The sequence below is a fragment of the Danio rerio genome, chromosome 16 (assembly GCF_052040795.2).
Source record: "Danio rerio strain M-AB ecotype USA chromosome 16, GRCz13ab, whole genome shotgun sequence".
Classification (NCBI taxonomy): domain Eukaryota; kingdom Metazoa; phylum Chordata; class Actinopteri; order Cypriniformes; family Danionidae; genus Danio; species Danio rerio.
The window spans coordinates 25,198,475-25,222,744 of record NC_141036.1 but is presented as its reverse complement, the minus strand read 5'-3'; the positions used below and the strand labels follow the sequence as shown (position 1 = coordinate 25,222,744).

Genomic DNA, 24,270 nt, shown 5'->3' with positions numbered 1-24,270 from the left:
ATTTTAAATCTGTTTTGTTTAAATGCACCAAAATACATTTCCTATATTCAAGAAATAGAAAAAATGGATTAAAATATTCATTTTCAAAATGCGGTGTACTCAACTATGCTGAGCACTGTATGGATTATTATTTTTTATCTATAATTTTAATTTTAGGGATCTTCTTGTGGTATATCAATTTATTTTTATGCTTGTGATGAAATAGCATTCAGCTTGAGCTCTTTAAACCATGCACAGGACCGTTTCTCTATGTTTCGCTGGTAATGTCTTTAAACAAATGTTTATTTAGGCCTATTTAATTATTAATTTATTATTTTTGTACCATAGTTAAGACATAAAATGAGATCAAATTTAATCAGCAATGAAAATGTAAATGAAACCTGTAAGTAAAAACATAAATAAACTATTGACTGTCTTAGATCTATCACTTTAAAATAACAAACACTGTACATCGCTCTACATTTAGGCTAAAACACTGCTTTATTCATTTATTTAGGCCTACTTATTTGTATGTTTATTTGTACTTTCATTTTAGTGGTCTTTTATTTCTTTAATTTTACTTTTTAAAATGAATCCTCTTTTCAGTTAAGTTTATAACGATAATAAAGCGTGTTAACAATTTTTTTATTATCAAAGGAATTATAATGCTTTGTTTTATTGTTTCATCTTCATTTACTAGTAGCAGAGTATTTACAGCAACTGTATATTTCTGTCCATTCGCATCCCGTCCCTTTGTGCAACCTGGCGTCATAGTGGCTAACTGTGGTTATACCTAAAAACACGTTCTAACTTTTTTAGTGCGGCGGTGGTACAAGATGCGGCAGTAATGCTCCTTTTAAAGTGTCACCCACTGTACATCTATGGGGTCAAAGATAAGACGTCCTATTTTGGAATCTGCATAAAATTAAGTTTTATAAACACATAAAAAACAAAACAAATGCAGAGAAATACTTATGAATTTGAAGTGAAAATGTCAAAATATGGATAAAATCATTATCCATTACCATTCAACGTAACAGATGTTTACGTAAAACTAATTCATTTACAAATAAACACTTATTCTAACAAGTAGTTATTAATATAAATCCTATTAATATAAAAACAAAAGCCTCCTGGTGAACACCCATGGAATTTGAATGATGCTGGATAAAAATTTAATTAGTATTTTGGGGCTGCACTTTGATTCTAATCGAGTCTTTCAATGTTATCAAATGATTGTTGTTCTAAATATGCCTGACAGCGATGTTTGTGTCTAAGTCATCAATTACAGCATATAAATCATTTAGTTCGGGGTGCTGAACTATCAGGTCTCTAAAACTTTAATGTGACAAGCACCAGTACATATAACTAACCTTTAGGATCAACCATATCTATTTACCCAAAAGCTCTCCTTTCAGTTAAGTCCAGGTCTTCACGCCATGACTAGTAAATGTTTATACGTTTAAAGAAAACAAAAGTCATTTTCTCAGAATTTCTTTGAAGCAGTTCACACTTAATATGCCAACTACACAATAAAAAAATCCATAATTTATGGTTTATTTCTGGCAGCTGTGGTGCCAAAAAAAAAACAAAACAAAAAAAACACAAATTAACGCCTATTAAATTAAAGAAATTAACTGTAAAATAACAGAGGTTGAATTATAGAAATTTACCAGAAATTTAAATTTAAGGAAATTTCTGTAATTAAATGTCTGTTTTTTTACAGTAAAAATCTGTAATTTAACGGCCGTAATTTAACTTTTTTCCTGCACCCCAGCTGCCGGAAATAAACCTTAAAATTACATTAATTAAAATTAATTAAAAAAAATTTATTACAGTGTACTCTATATTTAATCTGTTTTCCATCAGTATTAATTTTGTTGAGGAAAAATATTCATCATACATTTTATGACAAACAAGTTTATACTGACAAAAACTTTACGAACTCTAAACAAAAATTAGGTGATAATGACAACAACTATGATAAAAATTGATATTGATGTTTTTATTGACTAATAAAAACGAGTTGAGAATTTGATTGAGGGTTGTAGTATATGTAACACATTATCATTTGCCAGTCAAATGTCATTACTTTTTTAATCTGTGCTATAGCTGAGCAGCAATTACTGTAACACCAACTACAAGAGTAATGCTTGGTAGACTGACAGGTTAAGCCCTTTCAAAGATTTAATGGCTTGAAACTGTTCCACAGACTGGTTAAAAAGAAAAGTAGTTCACTACGTTTACATAAAAGGTTTGCTAATTATTTGCACATGCAATCTTTGGTCTTCAATAAAAAGGCTATATTTTAATTATACAATTTAATTTAATTATAAGTTAGAATATTTTGAATAAAGAAAAATATACAATATTTGAATTAAATTACATTTAAAAATGTAAGAAATTAAATAAATTTTAGTAGACTAAAACTAAAATGACTCCAAAGATTAAAATAGGACTAAAATTAAAATGGAATTTTAATCAAAAAACTACGACTAAAACTAAATCAAAATTTGCTGTCAAAATTACCACTGCTTTCCATCAAATAACTTTTGTGTACAGATGTAGCTTCATTATCCGAGTTAACTGTTGGCTAAAAAAGCAAAACAAAGAGCATTTGGCTTGTATTCAATTGCTCAAGTTACCGAGTAAAGCAGAAAACTTTCCCTCCTTCAATTACGACACTACCAACATCGCATCTACTCTTTTATATAAGACTGATTTCATGGTCCTTTTATTTCTTGTTGTTGTTTATGTGTAAACAAAGTAGGCAGAAAATAGGTAGGCGGGGATAAAAGAATGGATGGATGTATGGATGGATGGAAGGAGGAGTGTCAGGTATGATGGGAGGAGGACCAGGTTGGTATATAAGATGCTGTCCATCGCCTCCTGACTTCACCAGCAGTCATCTCACCTCGAGGAACAGAAGATCAGCAATCCTCCAACAACAAGGTATGGACATGAATATGATAGACGAGCAGAATGTCATTGGGAACTTTTTAGTGTTATGTGATAGGAAGCATTTGTTCTGCCTGATGTTTATGAGCTTTTAGGTCTGCTAAATAATTGGAGGGGAAAAAAAAACATGCTAACTTTTAACATCAAGAAGTTCTATTAGGTAAAATCTTAAAAATGGCATTTTCCTAGGCTCTCCTAATGATATGAAGATTTGCATTTCTTTTTTGGTTCATCTCACATGATGTGTCTTTATAAAATAGTAGGGTTTGCATCTCCTTTGAAGTTATTTTTGCCAACCCAATCCAATATGTGTCTCCGTTCATCCATCGGGAGCAGCTCAAACCTGCAGTGCACAGTTCGTTTAAAAGTGTGTGTGAGTGTGGTGAATTTTTGGCTCAGATTACACTTAGCTGGGTAACTTCCTCCTCGGGTTCGTAGTGTTTTCTCCAGTTTAAGATTTCACCCTTATCGGGCGGTTCACATTTCGCTTCTGTAGTTAAGTTAAGCTCCTTGTAGGATGATCCGAAAAGGGAAGGAGGAGGTCACTGCATGTTATGCAGAGAATATATTACTGCTGCTTTTGCAGTGTTTTTACCGTTGAGGTCTGAAGAACATAAACCTGCCTCATGCTCTTAAATATTTAAGATGGGCCAAAAATATCACCCCCTAAAGAAAACCTTTTGTGCATCCTTGAGTGCATTTAAACGTCTAAATACAATGACTCGCTACAGTGACCAATGAATCTTTCTCTCCAGGATGTCCAATTTAAACTCCGAGAATGCCTCCACTTTGGAGAACGCCATGCAGCTGATGATCCAGACGTTCCACAAGTACTCTGGGAATGAGGGTGACAAATATACTCTCAGCAGACAGGAACTCAAAGAGATGTTAACACAGGAGCTGGGAAACTACCTTGGGGTGAAGAGAGATTTAAAAAAAAAAGAGTTTGCTTAGAGAAAGTATAAGATTCTGATTAACTTCATCTGTATCTCCCTTACTCCACAGAATGCACAGGATAAGGATGCGGTAGATAAAGTTATGGGAGATCTAGATTCAAACAACGATGGTGAGGTGGACTTCACAGAGTTCATCATCCTCGTAGGTGCCCTCACCGTCGCCTGCAACGACTTCTTCCTCGAGTATCATGAAAAGGATGGAAAGAAGGATGACAAGAAATAGAGACGCATTTGTCTAAAGCCAACACATGACCAGCGAATGAGCATGAGGGGAATGAAGGGAGAAGGGGAATATGTGTGTTTGTTTGTGTGTGTATGAATCTTCTTTACTGATTCTGCTGTCAACTCTTAATCCACAAGCGCAACCCTGGGTACACAAAAAGTTCCATGAGGCGCAAACCCCTGAAACAACCTTTTAATAATGATAGAATAAGATGTGAGTTTGTACGATGGTCTTTGTTGAATGTGTGAATATGTGTTTCTTCTTTTGTTTTTTAACAATCAGAGTTAACTAATCTCTCCATATTACAATAAACTGATCGTTTAAAGTAATCAGATGTGGTTAGTGTGTTTTTTCACATTCATTTAGACAAGTAAAGGCAGCAGTAGTGCTGTACCACTGACATTGTGTTGGCAGTTAAGCTGGTAATGCAGAGAGCACAGCAATAGTAAGATTGAAAAGCATATCATTTTGACTTGAATCTTTTAACTCTTGTTTGGGGTCTATCCAAAGATATGCCTCCCACAAAACAAATGAATAAATACAGTCAGATTGGAGTATTTAAAATGCCAGTATACAAAATATAGGTGAATCAAGATGTCACTTGTATTTATAGATTGCTTGGTTCAAAACATCTGCTGTGATCAGAAGTCTGTTTAAAGCATTTAAAAGGTCTGCTGTACAAATATTATAAATGTTAAACATTCATTCATTCGTTCATCAGTTGTCACCACAGCGGTATGAACCACTAACTTATCCAGCATATGTTTCACGCAGCAGATGCACCCACACCATCTTGCATTCACACACATACACTACAGCCAATTCAGTTTATTCACTTCACCTATAGGAGGACACCTACGCAAACACAGGGAGAACAGCTCCACACAAAAATGCCAACTGACCCAGCTGGGGCTCGAACCTCTCGAATCTTCTTGCTGTGAGGTGATCGAGCTACCCAATGTGCCACCGTGCTAAAATGTTAAACATCTTAAAGAACATTCTGTCTATTTAAAGTTTGATAAAAGTACATAAAAAAGTGATCTGATGCACTTTTTTCACAAATGCTTCAAAACCTTATACTTTTCACAAGTATTTAACATTTTACAGATGGTTTTAACAAAAATAGTAGGCAAAATATTGTTGGCTAATGTTGAATATATTCTACTAATTTATCATTGATATTAAATATACTTCAAATTAAAAGTAATTAAATCGCTGCTTGTTGACAAATGTTAAGGGAAACGTGTGTCGACTTCTACACTTCATTCTGTCCCATTTTCTGGAGACTTTTCAAACATATAGCTAGGCTACAGCACGATGACACGAAACACGAAAAGTACCTAATAACTTTTTCCTCACATTCTTAAGTAAGACTAAGTGAAGCGTGATGACTAGGTAATGCTGATTTCACTAGGCTATATTTATTTATCCATATAGAATAGTCTAACCGTGGGTTAGATTGCATGTGTTGGAAGTGTTTGACATCTTACCTGAAACTTTAAACATTTATATAATTTGACAAAAGGAAATACGAAAGGAGAATAAAATAATGTAAAGCACTCATTTGGTGCTGAATAATCTGTCTGCATTTTTGTAAACGGAATTGTTGCATTACCTTCATTGATAAAACCAGTAATAATTAAACTATGCAAAATATTATTACTATAAAGGTATATTACTGCCTTAAGTCAGTGAAAAAAGTGTTGCATGCTGAACTGTTGCAAACAATTTATTTGTGTTGAATTTAAACAAACAAATTAAGTTTAATAATGGTCAGCTTAATTTGTTTGTTTAAATTCTGCCCAAATAAATTGTTTACAACCATTTAACATAAAAAAAATCGAGTAAATCCAAGGAATCATCATTGAATATTTTTTTTCAATCCAAAATCAGTTACCAGGTCTGCCCCCCTATTAAAACGCCCTCTCAGTTAGGACATCCTGGCGTGGGCCTGTATCAGGCATGTAGAGTTTTGCTATAACACCTATCAAATGCACCTAAACAAGCTAATCAGTGTACTCAAGACCACTAAAGCTGGCAGGTATGCTTGGTGGGCTGGAGCTAAAATCATTAGCTCTTCAGGACTGATGTTGCCCATCCTGGCCTAGAATAGAGTTACAGTATTGAGTCTGTTAGGTTGCGTTTGCATATACTGTAAAGCTAGACCTGCTATAACAACAAGTGCCCGCTCACTTTTGCCAAGGCCCTTCAAACATACATTTCTGGCTATGCCATCTATCTAAAATGAACAAGCATAAACACGTGAAATCGATCTATGGTAAAAGGTAGTCTAGGCCTACATAAACATTTGCTGTCAGTTTAGAGTCACTTCTTTCACTAAAAAGATCCATGGTGAATTAGTCTGGTCTGGTTCTGTTCACCATTGATTGGGTGAGAGCAGCTCAAGCTTACTGGCTGTGGAAATCAGCGGGCGTGGCTCATTATACTTCAGGAAAGAACAGTTTATAACGTGTTTGTGGGATTAAAACCAGTGGCGTAGCGGACAGGCCCGCAGGGCACGCACCGTGGGGGGGCCCTGCGTGATTAGGGGGCCCCGCGTCGTCGCGATTTTCAATAATTGAAAATCCAGCAACCGCAATAATTAAACTCTTGGGAACAACTGTGGTCGGAACCAAAGTTCACAGGTCTGTGTTCTCTGAACACCTCTCAAGCGGTGGACTACTTCATTCTGATTGCTTGCCGCCAATGTTGCCAACTTAGCGATTTTTTCACTAGATTTAGTGACTTTTCAGACCCCCCGTCGCGACAAATCTAGCGACTTTTTTGTGTGCTATTGGATATTTTTTTAGACTGTCATTTGTCTATAACTGTACCGTCCCCTACTCTTCTCAACGAGCTGCGTGTGATGCCGCCGGCCCCTCCCCCGCCTCACAGAACTGACAGGCGGCCCAGTCAGTCCTCTACAGCAGCCTCTCCCACCTGCAGCTCGAGAGCAGATCACCCCTCTGCGTACCGACGACAAATGATTTAGCACAGGCAGTGTGAAGGTATTTCCCTTGTACAGTCTAACCGATCTGCTTCTCCTTTATTTTAACAATTTAATTGGACCGTTTATTCTTTTCTTGTTCACAATCACAGATATTTTAGTGACAGTTTCTAAACTTGTCTGAGTTTATTACATATGAGAGATTACTGCACATTCTCTACACATCTATAATGACATACTGTATTCAAACAATAAATTTAGTCAAATAAACATGCATATATAAAGTGTAGTGCAATTATAAATACCCCTTTAGTGACCATAGGCTGTTAAACAAACAGAAACGGTAGAACGTGATGACGTCAGCGATATGCAAATTGACGTATGACGTACCCCCCCCCCCCACCCTTCATGAGGGGGCCCCGTCAGCGATCCCTGCAGGGGGGCCTTCGCATTTTGCGCTACGCCACTGATTAAAACGCCATTTTAAATGACGCTTTGTGGCAAGCGGCTCACGTTATAAGCCACGCTTTTTACTAACACTAAAACGCTGTTAAAAACACAAACGTTTTTACAGTTTTATACACGTTATTTGCGCCATTTGAAATTGTATTAGCGCCATTTAATTCAACGGTTTTTTGTAAACGCGATTGATCAATAGTGTAATTATGAGCTTTTCGGCTTGCCATACACGCCCCCCTTAATAGGGGGCAGTTTAACAAGGTAAGCTGATTTGATTTTAAAGCCATATCTGTTCGCTTCAAACTGCTTCAAAACAAATCATACTAGCCTACTTTTTGATATGAGTCTATAAAGTGGCCTGTATGTAGGCCTACTTGAAATATTTTGTTCGGTAGATTATGCCAAGCATAATTTTTTTAAACAGGTATATTTTTTTATAAAGGACTTCCATAGAAAATGAGAATTAAAGAACGTTTTATTAAAACAATACAGGGAAATAATGTTAGCAAGTAGCTAAATAATTAGAACTTGGGCAGCAAATTGAATTATATGTGGTTTAATGTATGTGGCTCAAATGAATGAATATCATTGAACATTTAAAAGGCAAAATAGGCCTACTGTGTAAAAATGAACACCGAAACTAAATTACATCTTGACCAACAGAGGGCAGTGTTGAATCAGTTCTAAGCTTACAATAAAAAAAGGTCTTAAAATTGTCCAGACCAGACGGGGCATCTCGATTCTTCGTGTTTGTAGACAGTAGCTTTCTCATTTGAGGAAACACTGCATGAGAATTCTCATTTATAATTCAGTGAAATTATATCTTCTTGCATACATGAAGCATTCACTATTTTCATCACCGGGGATGTAGGAACATACAGTAGCAGTCCTGTTTTATGTAGCATAAACTAAAGGTCACATTAATATAATATGTGGACGAGCTTTTCCTTTCTGTAAGCTGCTCTCATGAATAGCTGGCTTGAGGAGCTGTTACCAAAGAGGATGCGCAGCCAACTTGAAATAAGACATGAATTTATTATGTTGTCAGAAGTTGGCAATGCCAATGAATGTGAGTTTAGAGACTGGTGAACAGAAGGGCAGCAGAACAACACAAAAAGTCAGTCCGAAAGGCTTTCTTGGTGAAGAAATTTTAAACAGAATTGAAAATGACAATTTAAAACATTGACTTTCCCTTACAGAGAAACACAAGGAGTGTTATTTGTGCAATTAGGCCAAGAATTGTCAAACACAAAGAGATAATGTATGTCTAATCTTTATTTGAAAGGTTAAATGTTCGGTCAGCCAAGGGAGAGAGGTGAGGATAGGAGGCATGTGTTTAAGTGCCAGTGTAAATAAGACAGTGCATTTTATTTAGGCCAACACACAGTCTTGACACAGAATTTATGTGACGTCAAACTTCTGGATTATTGCAGTATTGAACAGGTTGTGTCAAAACATATATAGGGAGACACTCCTTCATTTGTCTCCATTTTGTTGATGAATTTGAGACTTCATCACACATAGTCTTTTGCTGTAGATGATTTGGCTTGCTCTTATGAACAGAATGTTTTAAAGAATAGAGATACGACCCCATGTGGTGAACACTGACTTGTGCCCCGCCGCTGATGTCACAGTGAAAAACACAGACATGTTGAGTCACCGGAGACCTCCAGCCAGTTGGAGCCGAAACAAAGACAAAAGTAATAAATTCATAGCTTGACTTTCACTCTCATATGTATTTTTAAAAAGCTAATGGTCAGGAAATGTTAATGTAATAGAGCAGCTGTAAAATGCAGCTTTGTGGTTGGTAATAGGGCTTTTTTTTTGCAGAAAAGTGCTGGTGAAGAAAATCTGAGAGGAGGTATGAGAAAGATTGAAGAAGCCAAGTATGCAAGGTCATTTGAAGCATTTAGCAAATGTAGAAAATTAATCCACGGATGAACACGCTTGCATAATCTGCTTTATGATAGATGAGTTTTGGAGATTCCTTGCTTAATAAACCAAATGGATGAGAAAACTACACTCAAAAGTCTTAACTGCCAGCTAGTGGCCCTTGGTTTTATGAGGGTCAAGATATGATGTGCAAATAGGTAGAACGAAATAGAGGCAGAGGTAATCACTCCAAATTAAACTGCCTCGCTGTTTTCAGAAATTATGATGACTAGGCTATATAATACACACTTTTGTTCAAACTATGGGCTCATTAAGGCTTTTTTTTAGCAACGATGCATTAAATAAATTACAAGTGACAGTAATGACTTTTGCTTTGAAAAAAAATCTAATGAATGCTGTTCATTGTGTCATTTTAATGCATTTAAGAATCCTAAAAAAAGCAAAAATATTAAGCAGGACAGCTGTTTTTTATATTGATAATATTAATAATAATATCTGTTTCTTGAGCACCAATTCAGCTTTAGAATTAATTCTGGAGGATCATAAATTGTTAAACACACACACACACACACACACACACACACACACACACACATATATATATATATATATATATATATATATATATATATATATATATATATATATATATATATATATATATATATATATATATATATATATATATTAGGGGTGTGAACCTAAACTGGTCTCAAGGTTCAGTTCGGTTACGATTATCATGCCATCGATGCGATTTAGTTCAATATATCGGTGCTTCACAGTGCATTGTCGATGCTTTTCATAAACAATTTGATATTTTAAAACAAAATAATTCTTGTATTAAAATGGATAAGTTATAAATGTATTTATATTATTTGTAACACAGTTTTGTTCTTTAATACAAGCAGTAAGATATATGTCCTGTACCTTTAATTTTACCTTCTCAAAAAACACTCTTTTTAAATGTATCAGGCAAAACTAAAGTACATGCACAGAAAAAATTGAGCATTTATAGCAAATAAACAAATGTAAATTTTTTCCCCCTTGCGTTTTGAGCCTTGTCATGATTGGTCACGCGCTCGCAGGTCAAAGGGGCCACACAGAGTGAGAGAGAGAGTTTACAGCTTTCATTTTTTCCTAGCTGGGTTCTAATGTACTTTCTTGTCAGTGTAAACTGTCTAGCAAACTCACAAGCAGTGTATTGTGCAGTTATCAGCTTTTTAAGTTGGAGCATTTTATTTACTTGCAGTCTCCTCCCTCGCCGTAGTAAGCTGCCGCCATATAAAATATATGTGATAAATGGCATCAGTACATAATAACCGGTTAGGACCTGTTACCGAACCAATACTGAATTGTTCACATCTGCATCATGGTGCATTAAAGAAACAATTAATTTTGACACCCCTCACATAAGCTCAAGGATCTCCGAAGTTGCTGATGAAATGAAATTGAATAAGAGAATAGACATAACCAGTGGCCTTACAATTTCATGAAAAGCTATTATGTATTTCGAAGGATGTGGTGTGAACCAAATGGATTAATGGGAACAAGAGAGATATACAAGAACATTAGGAAAAAGGAGAGAGCAAGGAAAATATAGGAGGTCCAGGGTCCAGTACTGCAGTACTGCTCAGGATTTCATCTTTTTTATGCCAACTTGGGAGTCACTAAATCACAGTCTTTAAGGGTGTGTTCACACTTGGTAGATTTGGTTTGATCAATGCTAATAACTTAAGCTCAATTTACCTGTACCTCTGAAAAAATGTAATTATATGTTGCGATGAAACAGAGTCATCTGTGGTTGAGAGCTATGGGAGGGCAAGTCCGGTAGCATGAGTGTTTAACAAGACTTGAGTTCCGTGGAGGAGCTCCATAAGGATGCTTTTGTTTTGTTTTTAATTAATGATTAAAGTTGTTGTACATTCACTGGTTCCCACTTCTTTCTTCCCTGAATGAGTGTGAGTTTGAACTACTGCTACAGATTTTTACCGTGAACTCAAAACATCAGCAAGGAAACTTGACAGTTTCTAGCTCACAGAAACCCCACTGTGTACTGAATACTAGTTTCTTAAGTATTATTGCAGGGCAAAACAAACAGAATGCAGAAGGGGAAGGGTTGTGAAGTACACCAGTCACTCAACACAGAAATAAATTTTGGCTTAAGTCTCATTCATTAGCCATCTGAACCATGGTGTGGACCAAACAAGCAGAAAGATCTTTAAAAAAGATGAGTCTTGGTCCACTTCCACACAAACACTTTTGCAGTTTAACCAACATATGAATACAACACAGACCAAAGACATCTGATTGGACTAAAAACTCTGGCAAACCTGTTTTTTTTCATTATTGTAGTCCCTTACAGTTCAATACAGGTGTCACTGGTGTGGACAATGAAGAAATTCTTTGTTTACACATTTTATAAGCTCTTCATGTGTCTTAACTGATAAAAATACACATACCCCAACAGCCCAACACACTGCGGTAATTTGGATGTTTAATATGGTCATAAAATGTACATCAGTTTTTGCTTTTCATCTTTAGGTTTGGCCTTCCAAACACTGTACCATGATTAAATGTATCATTTTCCATACCAAGCGAACCAAACTACAAGCGTGAACACACTCTAACGCTAATTTGTCTGGGTATTAGCCATTTTGTTCAAACCACTGCAGACCTCTGTAAAGTACTGTATTTAGGGCCTAGGCGCAGCTCATCATTCAGTGCAGTACTGAAAATGCACTTATGTTGAGAACCAACCCTCTCCAAAACCAAAGACTTAAACCTAATACTTTATAGTACCACTTCATATAGTCATTAAGAGCCCACTCTATATCATTCTATATCATCAGGCATCCTCCCTCTTAGGTTGCTCTTATGTTGCGTGTTGCAATAATACAAATCACACATTAAGTACAGTAAATTATTGATGATACAATACTCCATCAAAGCCCATTGTCTAATGACCATCTGTGTGTTCATATAGAACAGAGACTGTTGCTTCGTAAACAAATGGATCATGACAGGCTTCTAGACCATATGAAATAAATACGAGCATGAAAACCTTATGGAAATGACATTAGATCAAGCATTTTAGTTCATCCCTGTCTGAGTACCGTGCAAGTACAGGTAACGAACGGAAGTCATGTGACTCTTGAGGAAGCAGACCGCTCATTTCAGAGCTTGTGGGCGGTGGATGGCTTGCTATTTGCAGAAAAGAGTGCTGATTGGCTGCTGAGCAAAGTAAACAGGTGTTTCCCTTCTCGTCGATTGGCTTGTGTGGTTTGTCACCTAAAAGGAGGGGAAGGTGGACTGGATGAGAGGCCTGAACGGGAATCCTGGACCAAATCCCCACTCTGCGTGATATTCCAAAAATGGTTCATATAAACCTAATGCTAGTCCAGAGTGATATTTGCCCTCCCCTTCCGCAGACCCCCCCTCCTGCCTTCGCCCTCCTGTCGCAGCTGATGGTGGGTAGAGTCCATTGTTGTGCCGGGGGGTGGTGGTTAGTCAGCCTGGTGTGTGGGTGATTGTTTTGGCTGTGTAGTTTTGAAACAGAGGTTGGAGGAACATTCCGATTGTGCCAAAGACGCACACAAACACAAAGATCCAGAGGAAAAGGCGATCAATCACCATGGCCACATATTTCCAGTCTTCACTCACCTGTAAGATTAAAAATAAAGAACGGTGGATAAGAAACAAAGCTTATGGAGGATTGATGGATTGAGAAACATAGTGTTGTTACTGATAGATAAAGCTAAATAATGAAATAAGCTCCAATAAAATCTAAACTTACACTTGTAAAGTTAACTAGAAACTTATAAAAATGTCAAAAGCACATAACAAATTTGTACAATTGGAAGTAACTTTAACACCTGGAAATAAAGAAATTGAAATTAGTATACTAAAATTATATATATACAGTTGATGTCAGAATTATTAGCCCCCCTGTTTATTTTTTCCACAAGAAGATTTTTTCAACACACTTTTAAACATAATAGTTTTAATAACTCATCTCTAATAACTGATTTATTTCATCATTACCATGAGAACAGTAAATCATATTTGACTAGATATTTTTCAAGATACTTCTATACAGCTTAAAGTAACATTTAAAGGCTTAACTATGTTAATTAGGTTAGCAACAATTCTGTAAAGAATCAACATTTTACCCGGTAAACAAACTCAGCTTAAACTAATCCCTGCCTACTTTAAGGTCCTGGCTTGGCTTTCATTAATTACAGTTAAAGCCTCAATCTTTATATAATGAAGAGAACATTAAAATAAAATACAGTAAAAAAAAAAAAAATAGGTAAGTTCAATTTATATATGCAGTATTAAAAACAACACAGATTCAGTACATTTTTGGATGTAGAATAAAAGACAGAAACGAAGAAAACAAGCGGAAAAGTGATATATTTATTCCAAAATGAAAATTAGATGATGTCATTAGGTAATGTACACTGTTTTTTTTTGTTTTTGTTTTTAAGCTTGATATTATTTTAAAATCTCTATATTCATTTATTAATTCATTCATTCATTTTCTTTTCGGCTTAGTCCCTTAATTAATCAGGGGTCGCAACAGTGGGATGAACCGCCAACTTATCCAGCATATGTTTTATGCAGCGAATGCCCTTCCAGCCGCAACGCAACACTGGGAAACACCCATACCCTCTTACATTCAAACACATACACCACGGACAATTTAGCTTATTCAATTCACCTAATCATGTCTTTGGACTGTGGGGGAAACACAGAGAAGTCCCAACTGACTCAGCTGGGGCTCAAACCAGCGACTTGCGATCGTGCTACCCACTGTGCCACCGTGACACCCACATCTCTATTTTGTTATTCTCTAATATTTTTGCAAAAAACACTTGTAATATTGAGGTAACAAACAGGATAAAGGAATGCCGATATTCAATTATTTTGATTTAAGGAAAACATTAACATTTAATCAATTATTTAAAAAAACAATTAATGCAAAAAAAGTTTGTGAAGACAAACTAGATTTTAACTTGAGAATCTTCCTTCAAAATTGAATTTTATACCATAAAATACATCTTATGTGGAACCACTATGGAAAATACATTTCATATTTTTATTAAATATTTGTATGACGATGCTTAAAATATATATATATATTTTTATCTGCTTCATTACTTTACTGAGCATATACACATGGTCTAATGTTCAGCGTCTCAATAGGTTTGGCGATGGAAACCACATTTTCCTAGTCTTTAAGCAATGAACCATTTTATTCTTAAATACAAATACACTACCGGTCAGTAGGATTTTTAAATGTTTTAAAATAAGTTTTTTCCTGCTCACCAAAGTTGCATTTATTTATTCAAAAATACAGTACAAATTGTAAAATCTGTGAAATGTTATTGTATTATAATTTCAGTGACTTTAATGATGAATTTCAGCTTCATTACTCCAGTCTTTAGAGTCACATGATCCTTCAGAAATCACTCTAATATTAATAATAATAATAATAATAATAATAATATTAATAACAATAATATTAATAATAATAATGATAATGATAATAATAATAATAATAATAATTATTATTATTATTATTATTAATAATAATAATAGTATTAGTAAAAAAAGCAATAATGACAGGAGTAATAATTTCATTTGAAACTAAATGCAATAAGAAAGCAGCTATTTAAAATTGTAATAATTATTTAACAATTTAACTTTTTTGCATTTAATAAGCTGCCTTTATGAACAGAATAATTGCCTTTCAAAAAAAAAAAAAAAACATCAAAAATAAACTGACCCCAAACTTTTGAACGGTAGTGTATATATTTGTATTTTTACCTGGCAAGCCAATTAACAAATCAAGTGCTGGACAAGCAAATGGAATTTACTGTACTTCCATATAATAACTAAAACTGCTTGCGTTTTGTCATTTTCTGCATTTCAGACTTTAAAAATGGAAGTCGTGACTGCCACAATTCATTTAAAATGTCCTTTAGGAGAATGTGTTTTCTTAATATCACATGAATCATGTCTGATAGAAGCATCAGCAGCTTTCACATACGTCTTTCATGGAAAATCCTTTACAGTTATAAATCAGGCCCCTGGTAGCATGAGAGTACATGTGACCATACGTCATGATGCAAAATCTAGGCCATAGATGCCATATTTGATTTAAGAGCTGCCATAGACACTAGAAAGGAATGAATAACAACGAATGAATCAGTGAAGGAAAGTCTTCCTTTTAGGAGCTTGACAGATGTGCTTACATTGAACTCATTACACTGCACAATGCTGTGCGTTAAAATCCCCCTGTTGCGCTTCATGAAAAAGACAGCAGCAAATTATTTTAAGACCTGAAATTTTCATTTTTCAATGAACTGTCCCTTTTAAAAAGCTAAATGTCAGAAATGAAGGACGAAGTAGACAAGACAAAGATGAGTCACCTATAAAAGATGTGGGGGTGGGGTAAAAAAGACTGAGAGGTAAACAAAAAATGTGAGACTGAATGCGGATGTGTGGAAGTGAGAGAAGAGGGTGAAGGAAAAGGTTAATGTGAACAGAGACTTGGTTCCGCAACACTGCTCTGATGAGGTGAGACACTAGGGACCTGAACCCAAACCATGGCAAAGGCTGGGAGGGAGCTGGCATGGAGACGCCTTGTTACCATGGGAATGAGACTGTGTGCAAGTTAAGATGATTGACAGAATTACTGAGTGCTGTTAATTTTACCTCTTGTGGACAGTATTCCTGCTCTTAAAGGGACAACCACTGCTTAAGCCCACTTAAAAATATTGCTTAGCTGTAAAATATATTGCTGACTGTTCTAATTGAACAATATCATCAAAGTAATGTGAAACAAATAAAGAAAATAACTCACTAGCCATAAATCTACCAGAATCTCTTCTCATTCAGCAGTTTTGCAGTATGAAACTGGACCATTTGAAGATATATAGTTGAACCAAAAATGAAATTCTGTCATCAGTTGCTCATACTTTTATCTCTTGTTACACTGTAAAACCAAAAGGTTAAGGTAACTCGAACCATTTGAGGAAACCAATTGCAACAGACCATTTAGGTTAAAAAAAACTAATCCTAATGAGTATTGTGAACGTAATCCATTTGAGTACATGAAACAATTTGAGCACAGTAAAAGAAGAGAACTCAACCCAATTGAGTACTGTAAAATGAAATCAAGCAACTTAAACCGTTTGAGCAAACCGATTGCTACAAACCATTTGAGTTCAAATCCAATTTATATGAGTACTGTGAACTTACTCCATTTGAGTTGAAGTAAAGAGATAATTAGTTAGCAGCCCATGTACATGTACATTATTAATGCTCAAACAACACTTACTTAATCATTTCATTAACCCATTAACTTCAACAGTGAGTTTCTTTTCAAATGAGTACAATTAACATTCCAGTTACTTTTGAGTTAACTACATTCATTTTACTTGAAAAAAATTGACTATTGAGTTCTTACAGTGTACAAAAAAGGAGATATATATTTTTCATATGTTAGAAACCAGAAGCCATTGACATCTATATTTATATTTCCCCCCCCAACATTTTAATTAATCCTAATATTGAAGTCAGTAGCCCCTTTCACACAGTGATAACGGTAAATAGCCGGCAGCTAGCTCTCTGCAACTCTCACATGGTCGCCTACTGAAGCTAAGCAGGGCTGCGCCCGGTCAGTACCTGGATGGGAGACCACTTGGGAAAGCTAGGTTGCTGCCGGAAGTGGTGTTAGTGAGGCCAGCAGGGGGCGCCCAACCTCCGGTCTGTGTGGGTCCTAATGCCCCAGTATAGTGACGGGGACTCTATACTGCTCAGTGAGCGCCGTCTTTCGGATGAGACGTTAAACCGAGGTCCCGACTCTCTGTGGTCGTTAAAAATCCCAGGATGTCCTTCGAAAAAGAGTAGGGGTTTAACCCCGGCATCCTGGCCAAATCTGCCCACTGGCCTCTGTCCATCATGGCCTCCTAACCCTCCCCATATCATGATTGGCATATCATCACTCTGTCTCCTCTCCACCAATCAGCTGGTGTGTGGTGTGCGGTCTGGCGCAAAATGGCTGCCGTCGCGTCATCCAGGTGGATGCTGCACACTGGTGGTGGATGAGGAGATTCCCCCCCATTGTGTAAAGTGCTTTGAGTGCCCAGAAAAGCGCTATATAAATGTAACGAATTATTATTATTATTATTAAATGTTTTCCATTCCATGCCAAAACACCGGTAAATTCTGACATCATTTGCTAGAAATGAGCTCTAAACGTCTTAGCTTATGTTAGTAAACTTTTGACTACATTACACTTTCGCATGTCGAGATGTTTATAATATGTGTGTGTTGGCGCTCACTGGCTGCTTCACGTGCGTCAAGCAACTGAAGCAGAGCTTGAAGGTAAAAAAATATATATAATGTAATAAGCATTTTATTGATAATTTTTTTGCACAGTTGGAACATACTGTAGAAACGTTTTCTGACTAACATCTAGCACCTATTTTTGAAAATATATTCAAAGGTGTTACTTTTTATAAACAGTGCGGATGTGAATGCATCTGAATGTTCTGACTGGCTTGACTACACGTCTCATGTCATCCTGTTCTAAGCATGAACGCGCTCTTTCCGGCAATTTTCCTTCTGTGTCCACACAGAGCAGCATTCTGGCAAATTACCGTTAATGTTACAACTTCTCTTTCCAGAAAATTACCAGAATGAATTTACCGGCATTTCCAAAAAGGGCCTGTTCACACATACAAACCTTTCCGGAAAACTGCCGGTGTGAAAGGGGCTAGTGACTTATGAGGTGCCGTGTAGGATTTAAATCAAACTTTGCTTATCAACACATACATAAAACATGTGTATATACACCTATAATTTACTCGCATATAAACCTATACTACTGGATGTTCAAAACAACATAGATGAAACTTGTGTATATACAAATAAACTTGACGCATGAATACACCCACATACACACGCACAGACATATAAACTTGATCCTCACATAAACACTCACATTAACACACGCACATACATATGTGTGTATGCATGCATTTTCACAGTAAAAGGAAGTTATTTCACTTTAAAAGGAAGTAGTTTAATTTCAACGTAAAAGTCCTTTGAGTGTAATGAACAAGATTATTATTTGTCATTAATCAGGTTATTGCAAAGCTTAAGAAACAGAAATAATGTGATTAATAGAGGAATTACATCTGTTGAATTATGAAAATAGATTATGCTAATTCTAAAAATAAATAAATATAAAGGTAATGCTAAGGAATGCTCCTGCAAAATTGAAGGTTTATTATGCAATTAAATTATTGGAAATGTTATTATGGTTTAATAAATATAAGGTTGCTTAAGTAATCACTTTGAATAAAATATGTTTGTCTAATATTAGTTTTTTATGTTTGTTTTATTATTGGTGTCACTATTCATCAAGGGTTATGATTAAGGCTTATGTCCAGTAGGGGGCAGGAATGCACTTAAGTGGGTTTTCCTGTTACCAATACACAGGCTAATGCACCAAAATGCTGGATGCCAGCTGCTGTAAAAATATAAGTAGTAGTTGTTAAACATAAAAGGAGTGTCCAGAGAATATATATAGCTTTTCCATGGGGGTTAACTTGACCAACATGATGAGCAGACTTTTAATCAGCGGGTTTTTTTTATTATTATTTTTTTTTGTATATGCTGAATAATTAACAATCAAAATGATACCAAAATCTTGCAATTTTAAAACCCACATTGTAAAAACCTATAAAAAGCATAATAATTATAGGAATTTAAAAAACAAAACAAGAAGACTATAGGCTACATTAACATTTGCAATAGAAAAGAGGAGTTTAGTTTGAGTATACATTTATATTTATAGTTGCTTTTTGAACATCCTTTAAAGGTTCTAATAAGGGTTCTGTCCCTTTATATTTGTGTATGTAATTACCTTATTAAATGAAAATGTTTAAAGTAAAAATATTTCTTATTTTGAGTAGTCTATTTATATAGACTCATATTTTATATATCATACATGTATGTTAATAATTTAACATATTTAATCCCTCTATTAATTGCATTATTTATATTTCATAAGCTTTGTAATAACCAGATTCGTAATAAACGTTTGTGAGTTTTATTTATTTTTTATTAAATATAATATTATTTTTATATAATATTTGTATAATATTTTTTTATTATTTATATGCATAGATCGAGTTTATATGTATGTGCGATTATGTAGGTGTGTTTGCATGCTGCGAGTTTATATGCATGTGCATGTAAATGTGGGTATTTATGCGAGAATCAAGTTTATATGTATATGCGAGTGTGTATAGGTGTGTTTGCATGCAGCGTTTATATGTATATGCGAGTGTGCATAGGTGTGTTTTTGCATGCAGCAAGTTTATATGTATGTGCGTGTGTTAATGTGAGTGTTTATGTGAGGATCGAGTTTATATGTGTGAATGTGGGTGTATTTATGCGTCAAGTTTATATGTATATACACAAGTTTCATCTATGTTGTTTTGAACATCCAGTAATATAGGTGTATATGCGAGTAAATTATAGGTGTATATACATGTGTTTTATGTATGTGTTGATAAGCAAAGTTTGATTTAAATCCTACACGGCACCTCATAGTGACTACTGGTTTCATCTAACACAAGGTGACACTATTTTAACGTTAGCATAATCTAACACACTCCTTATGTATTTTGGAGCATATTCACTATAAAGTGCCTGTGATGTCCCACAAGATTGAATCAGTCCTATAAAAACATAAAGTAAAAAAATGAAATAATGATGTTTTAATATAATTGGTTAAACATATACACACATACACACATATACATATATATACAAACATATACACACATACACACATATAGAATTATAACTGTTTTGAAATGTTTTTGTCAATATTTGACAAATTTTGTCATTAAATAGGTGTGATTTTGCTATGTCCCGCACACTGCTCAACCAACATCAGTGATTCTAAAAAGTAGGTAAATTAAATAAAATTCTAAAGATTTTTAAATATTCTTACTGTCTTACCCAAGTTATTTGATAAAATAAGTAATTTTGAAAACTTTTATTTTGTATTTATAATATCATTAATCATTTTGCACATGTCCTTGAAATCGCTGTTCACCCTGTCGTGACGTGGTAAATGTCCCTTTAAGGAACCCTCTGGTGTACTCATTGGCATCCCCATGCCCGTTTTGCCTTTCTGTAGAGGAGGTTAAAACATCTGATGCGCAAACAGTAACTATCTACACTTATGTTTCCTATTTTTTCACATATAGTGTTTGAAACTATATGTTGTCAAGCTTGTCAACCCTGTCATAGTGAAATATTAATTAATATTCAAGCAAATCAGAAATAAAATATATAGCTTTTAAACTGTGTACAAAGAGCTTAAATAGGGAAACACTTTACCTGCTGCAGGTACAACATGTGTTGAATAAATGCTATCTTTAGCCAAAAATATCCCCCCTCTCATTGTCCACCCTGTCCTAAATCCTTCCTTGACAAGGTGAACATACAGTTAGAATTAGTCAGAAATATTAGTCCCCCATTTGAATTTTTTTCTTTTTTAAATATTTCCCTAATTATGTTTAACAGAGCAAGGAAATTTTCACAGTATGTCTGATAATATTTTTTATTCTGAAGAAAGTCTTATTTGTTTTATTTTGGCTAGAATAAAATCAGTTATTAATTTTGTAAAAGCCATTTTAAAGACAATATTTTTAGCCCCTTTAGGCTATATATTTTTTTCGATAGTCTACTGAACAAACCATCATTATACAATAACTTGCCTAATTACCCTAACCCGCCTAGTTAACCTAATTAACCTAGTTAAGCCTTTAAATGTCACTTTAAGCTGTATAGAAGTGTCTTGAAAAATATCTAGTCAAATATTATTTACTGTCATCATGACAAATATATAATAAATAAGTTAATAGAAATTAGTTATTAAAACTATTATGTTTAGAAATGTGTTGAAAAAATCTTCTCTCCGTTAAATAGAAATTGGGGGAAAAAATAAACAGGGGGCTAATAATTCAGGGGGGCTAATAATTCTGACTTCAGCTGTATGCATTGTTATTGACACATCATTTATTTATTTATTTATTTATTTATTTATTTATTTATTTAGTATCTTATTGTTAATTTGTTAATTTTTATGTAACAATGCACACATACTACACCAGTAAATGCAATACGTGAGTGGACAATACAAACTTTTTGCCAATATCTGTCTCAGTCTACTGTATATAAAATACATCCTTTTAAAGTCCATATAATGCTGGGGTGGCCAACCCTGTTCCTAGAGAGCCACCTTCCTGCAGATTTCAGTTGCAACTCATATCAAACACACCTCTCTGTAATAATCACCTGGTGTTCAGATCCTAATTAATTGGTTTGGTGTGTTTGATATGGGTAGCATTTGAAAACTGCAGGAAGGTGGCTCTCCAGGAACAGAGTTGGCCACCCCTGATATAATGGATCTCACTGGCTGTTTCAAATAAAAATAAAATACATGCCAATGTCCACCCTGTCATCTTGTTTTCCACTGTCATGTTAAACTTTTATAAAAATAAACAAATTATTTATAAACTTAGCAAAAATATTTGTGTGATTTCTTAATTAACCAATAAGAGCCAGTTATTATTGTTTGAAAGTTTGACAAAATATTTTAGATGTTGTGTTTTATTTTGAAAAGAATGTGTAACGATAGTATATTTTATTGGGAAATAAATGTTTTGTCCATTATTACATTATTAAATAGACTTCACTTTTTCCAGAATCGAAAAAGTTGTCTTGGTAAAGGGACACATAAGCTTTCTGAAAATATATATTTTATAGTCACACTGCAATGACAATATACTTACACTACTTTGAATTTTTCCATGACGTGGTTGACAAAATTTGAGGTTTGTTTACTGTTTTTCTGCTTGCAGTTTATTTATAAGTAGTGCAGAAGCTTGACCAACATTCATTTCTTACAGCTGAAGGTCTCATTAATACAGCAATGTGGTTAAATAAAAAATCTCAAACTTTTTTTTTTAATTCTGACGTCTTAAAGGCATTTTTTTAGTGAAAATGACCTTTTTAATATGTTTGTAGCATGACTTAGAACACTGCTAGCATGTTTTGTTATGTTGTTAGCATGTTTGTAGCATGATTTAACACACGCCTAACTGATTTAAGAAACATGTTTGCCATCACATTGCTAACAGATAGATGTTTGTTTTCATCTAAAAAAAAAAAAAAACTCTTTCTAGTATCGAGCACAACTGCTCCTCTCATTCGTGAGTAATGCTTAGACTCAGACGGTGTTTGACAGAATGGGACTGTAAGCCATTTAAATGCCAAGAGTGAGTGTAGTGCTGATGTGTAGCTGCGCTTTGGCTAAACACCAGATCTCTTTTTTTAATGCCATACGACTTGCCTGTCAAAGCCTCCACATCAGAGATTATTAAAGCACAAGTGTGGAGCTGCATATTGATCTAAGTGTGTCTGTGGGAATGTGTGTTAGCTCGCAATCAGCTCATAATGAATGTCAAGTTTTGAGTGAGGGCTGTATAATTCAATGCTCTGACAGTGTACGATTAATTTCAAACTTCTTGTTGGTGTAGCTGCATGAAAATAATCTTAACACTGACATAAAAATACTGCAGTGTAATTTTAAACTCCAGTTTAGCTCTGCTTCTGTAACAGCATCACTGGTGTATAACTAGTTATCTATTCATTTTTACAGTTCATCCGATAAAGGTGTAGTTGCTGCATAATCATAAGAGAACGCTACGGTTACTAAAGTAACCCTCGTTCCCCGAGGGGGGGAATGGAAATGCTATGTGGAAAACCTTCCACTATGGGGTTTTCGTCAGAAACCAATAATCTGAAAGAGTATAAAATCGGGCCAATGAAATGCCAAATGAATTGGCAGCGTCAGCATGCACAGCTGACTTCAATGACAATCAGTCAAGTATATAAGACACGGCTAGTGCAATGCTCGGAGACTTTCACACTCAACAGCTAAGGGACGATCGTTGTGGCGAAGGTACAGAGCATTTACAGAGAGTACAGAGAGGGTTACTTAAGTAACCAAAGCGTTCCCCTTCGGATGGGGAACTCCAATGAAATCTATGGAAAACGCCACAACGAAAGCACCATACCGCGTCCCTGGCGAAGGGTGCGGCACGCAGTAAAGCGAGCGCACCTACAACACCGCGAGATGCAGTCTTCCAACGTGTCCCCTGGCCCTTACTTACCTTACTTACCTGTTCCGGTTTAGCTATATTTTTCGGGGAGTCGAAAATAACCCAGTAAAAAGGGTTTTAATACGACAGCACGTTGGGAAAGCGTTCAGTCCTGATAGGGAGGACGCTGCGGAGTTCACCTGCTACTCAAGGAGGGGAGACCTGGTGACAGCCTGTGGCCCAGCCCCGGAACGGGGGAGGGGTACATAAGAGGATGGTTAGCTGGGAGGGAAGACACGAGCCCACCTTAACACAGGGGGGACTAAACCTGGGTTGACTGAGCTTATGGGATCGCCTGCAGGGGATCACGCATAGCAGGCACCTATACCCAGAACGCGGGCTGAGCTGCGGGCATGCCAATTGTCATCAATACATTGTCATTTACGACTTCCCACAAGTCATGCGTCAAGGAAATCAAGGAAATTGTGCCAAAATCATGTGATCTGACCTGGCTTTTATAACTAGCCAATTGAGTGACCACACTTTTGTTCTGCCCAATCAGAATTGCACAACTGAACTACACCCACAATAACAAAAAGAAAACAAACAGCAAAGTGCTGACAAGTGGGATGATGGGTCTGCTGCTTCAGAAGCATT

The 24,270-nt window shown here is 35.5% G+C and overlaps 2 protein-coding genes across 2 annotated transcripts in view; one reads left to right on the top strand and one right to left on the bottom strand.

The window, feature by feature from the left end:
* Positions 1 to 2,876: 2,876 nt before the first annotated feature.
* On the top strand, positions 2,877 to 4,445 carry s100t (S100 calcium binding protein T). The gene is given in 3 exon segments (NM_001013495.3): positions 2,877 to 2,931; positions 3,693 to 3,855; positions 3,943 to 4,445. Coding segments are annotated over 2 exon segments (336 nt in total). The 5' UTR covers positions 2,877 to 2,931; position 3,693; the 3' UTR covers positions 4,117 to 4,445.
* A 7,127-nt stretch (positions 4,446 to 11,572) lies between these two features.
* chrnb2 (cholinergic receptor, nicotinic, beta 2) overlaps positions 11,573 to 24,270 on the bottom strand; it is a 57,469-nt gene continuing 44,771 nt past the window's right edge. Inside the window, exon 6 of the mRNA XM_087286944.1 lies at positions 11,573 to 13,075. Coding sequence (XP_087143070.1) covers positions 12,923 to 13,075 — 153 coding nt within the window. The 3' untranslated portion in view covers positions 11,573 to 12,922. The remainder of the gene's footprint in view (positions 13,076 to 24,270) is intronic.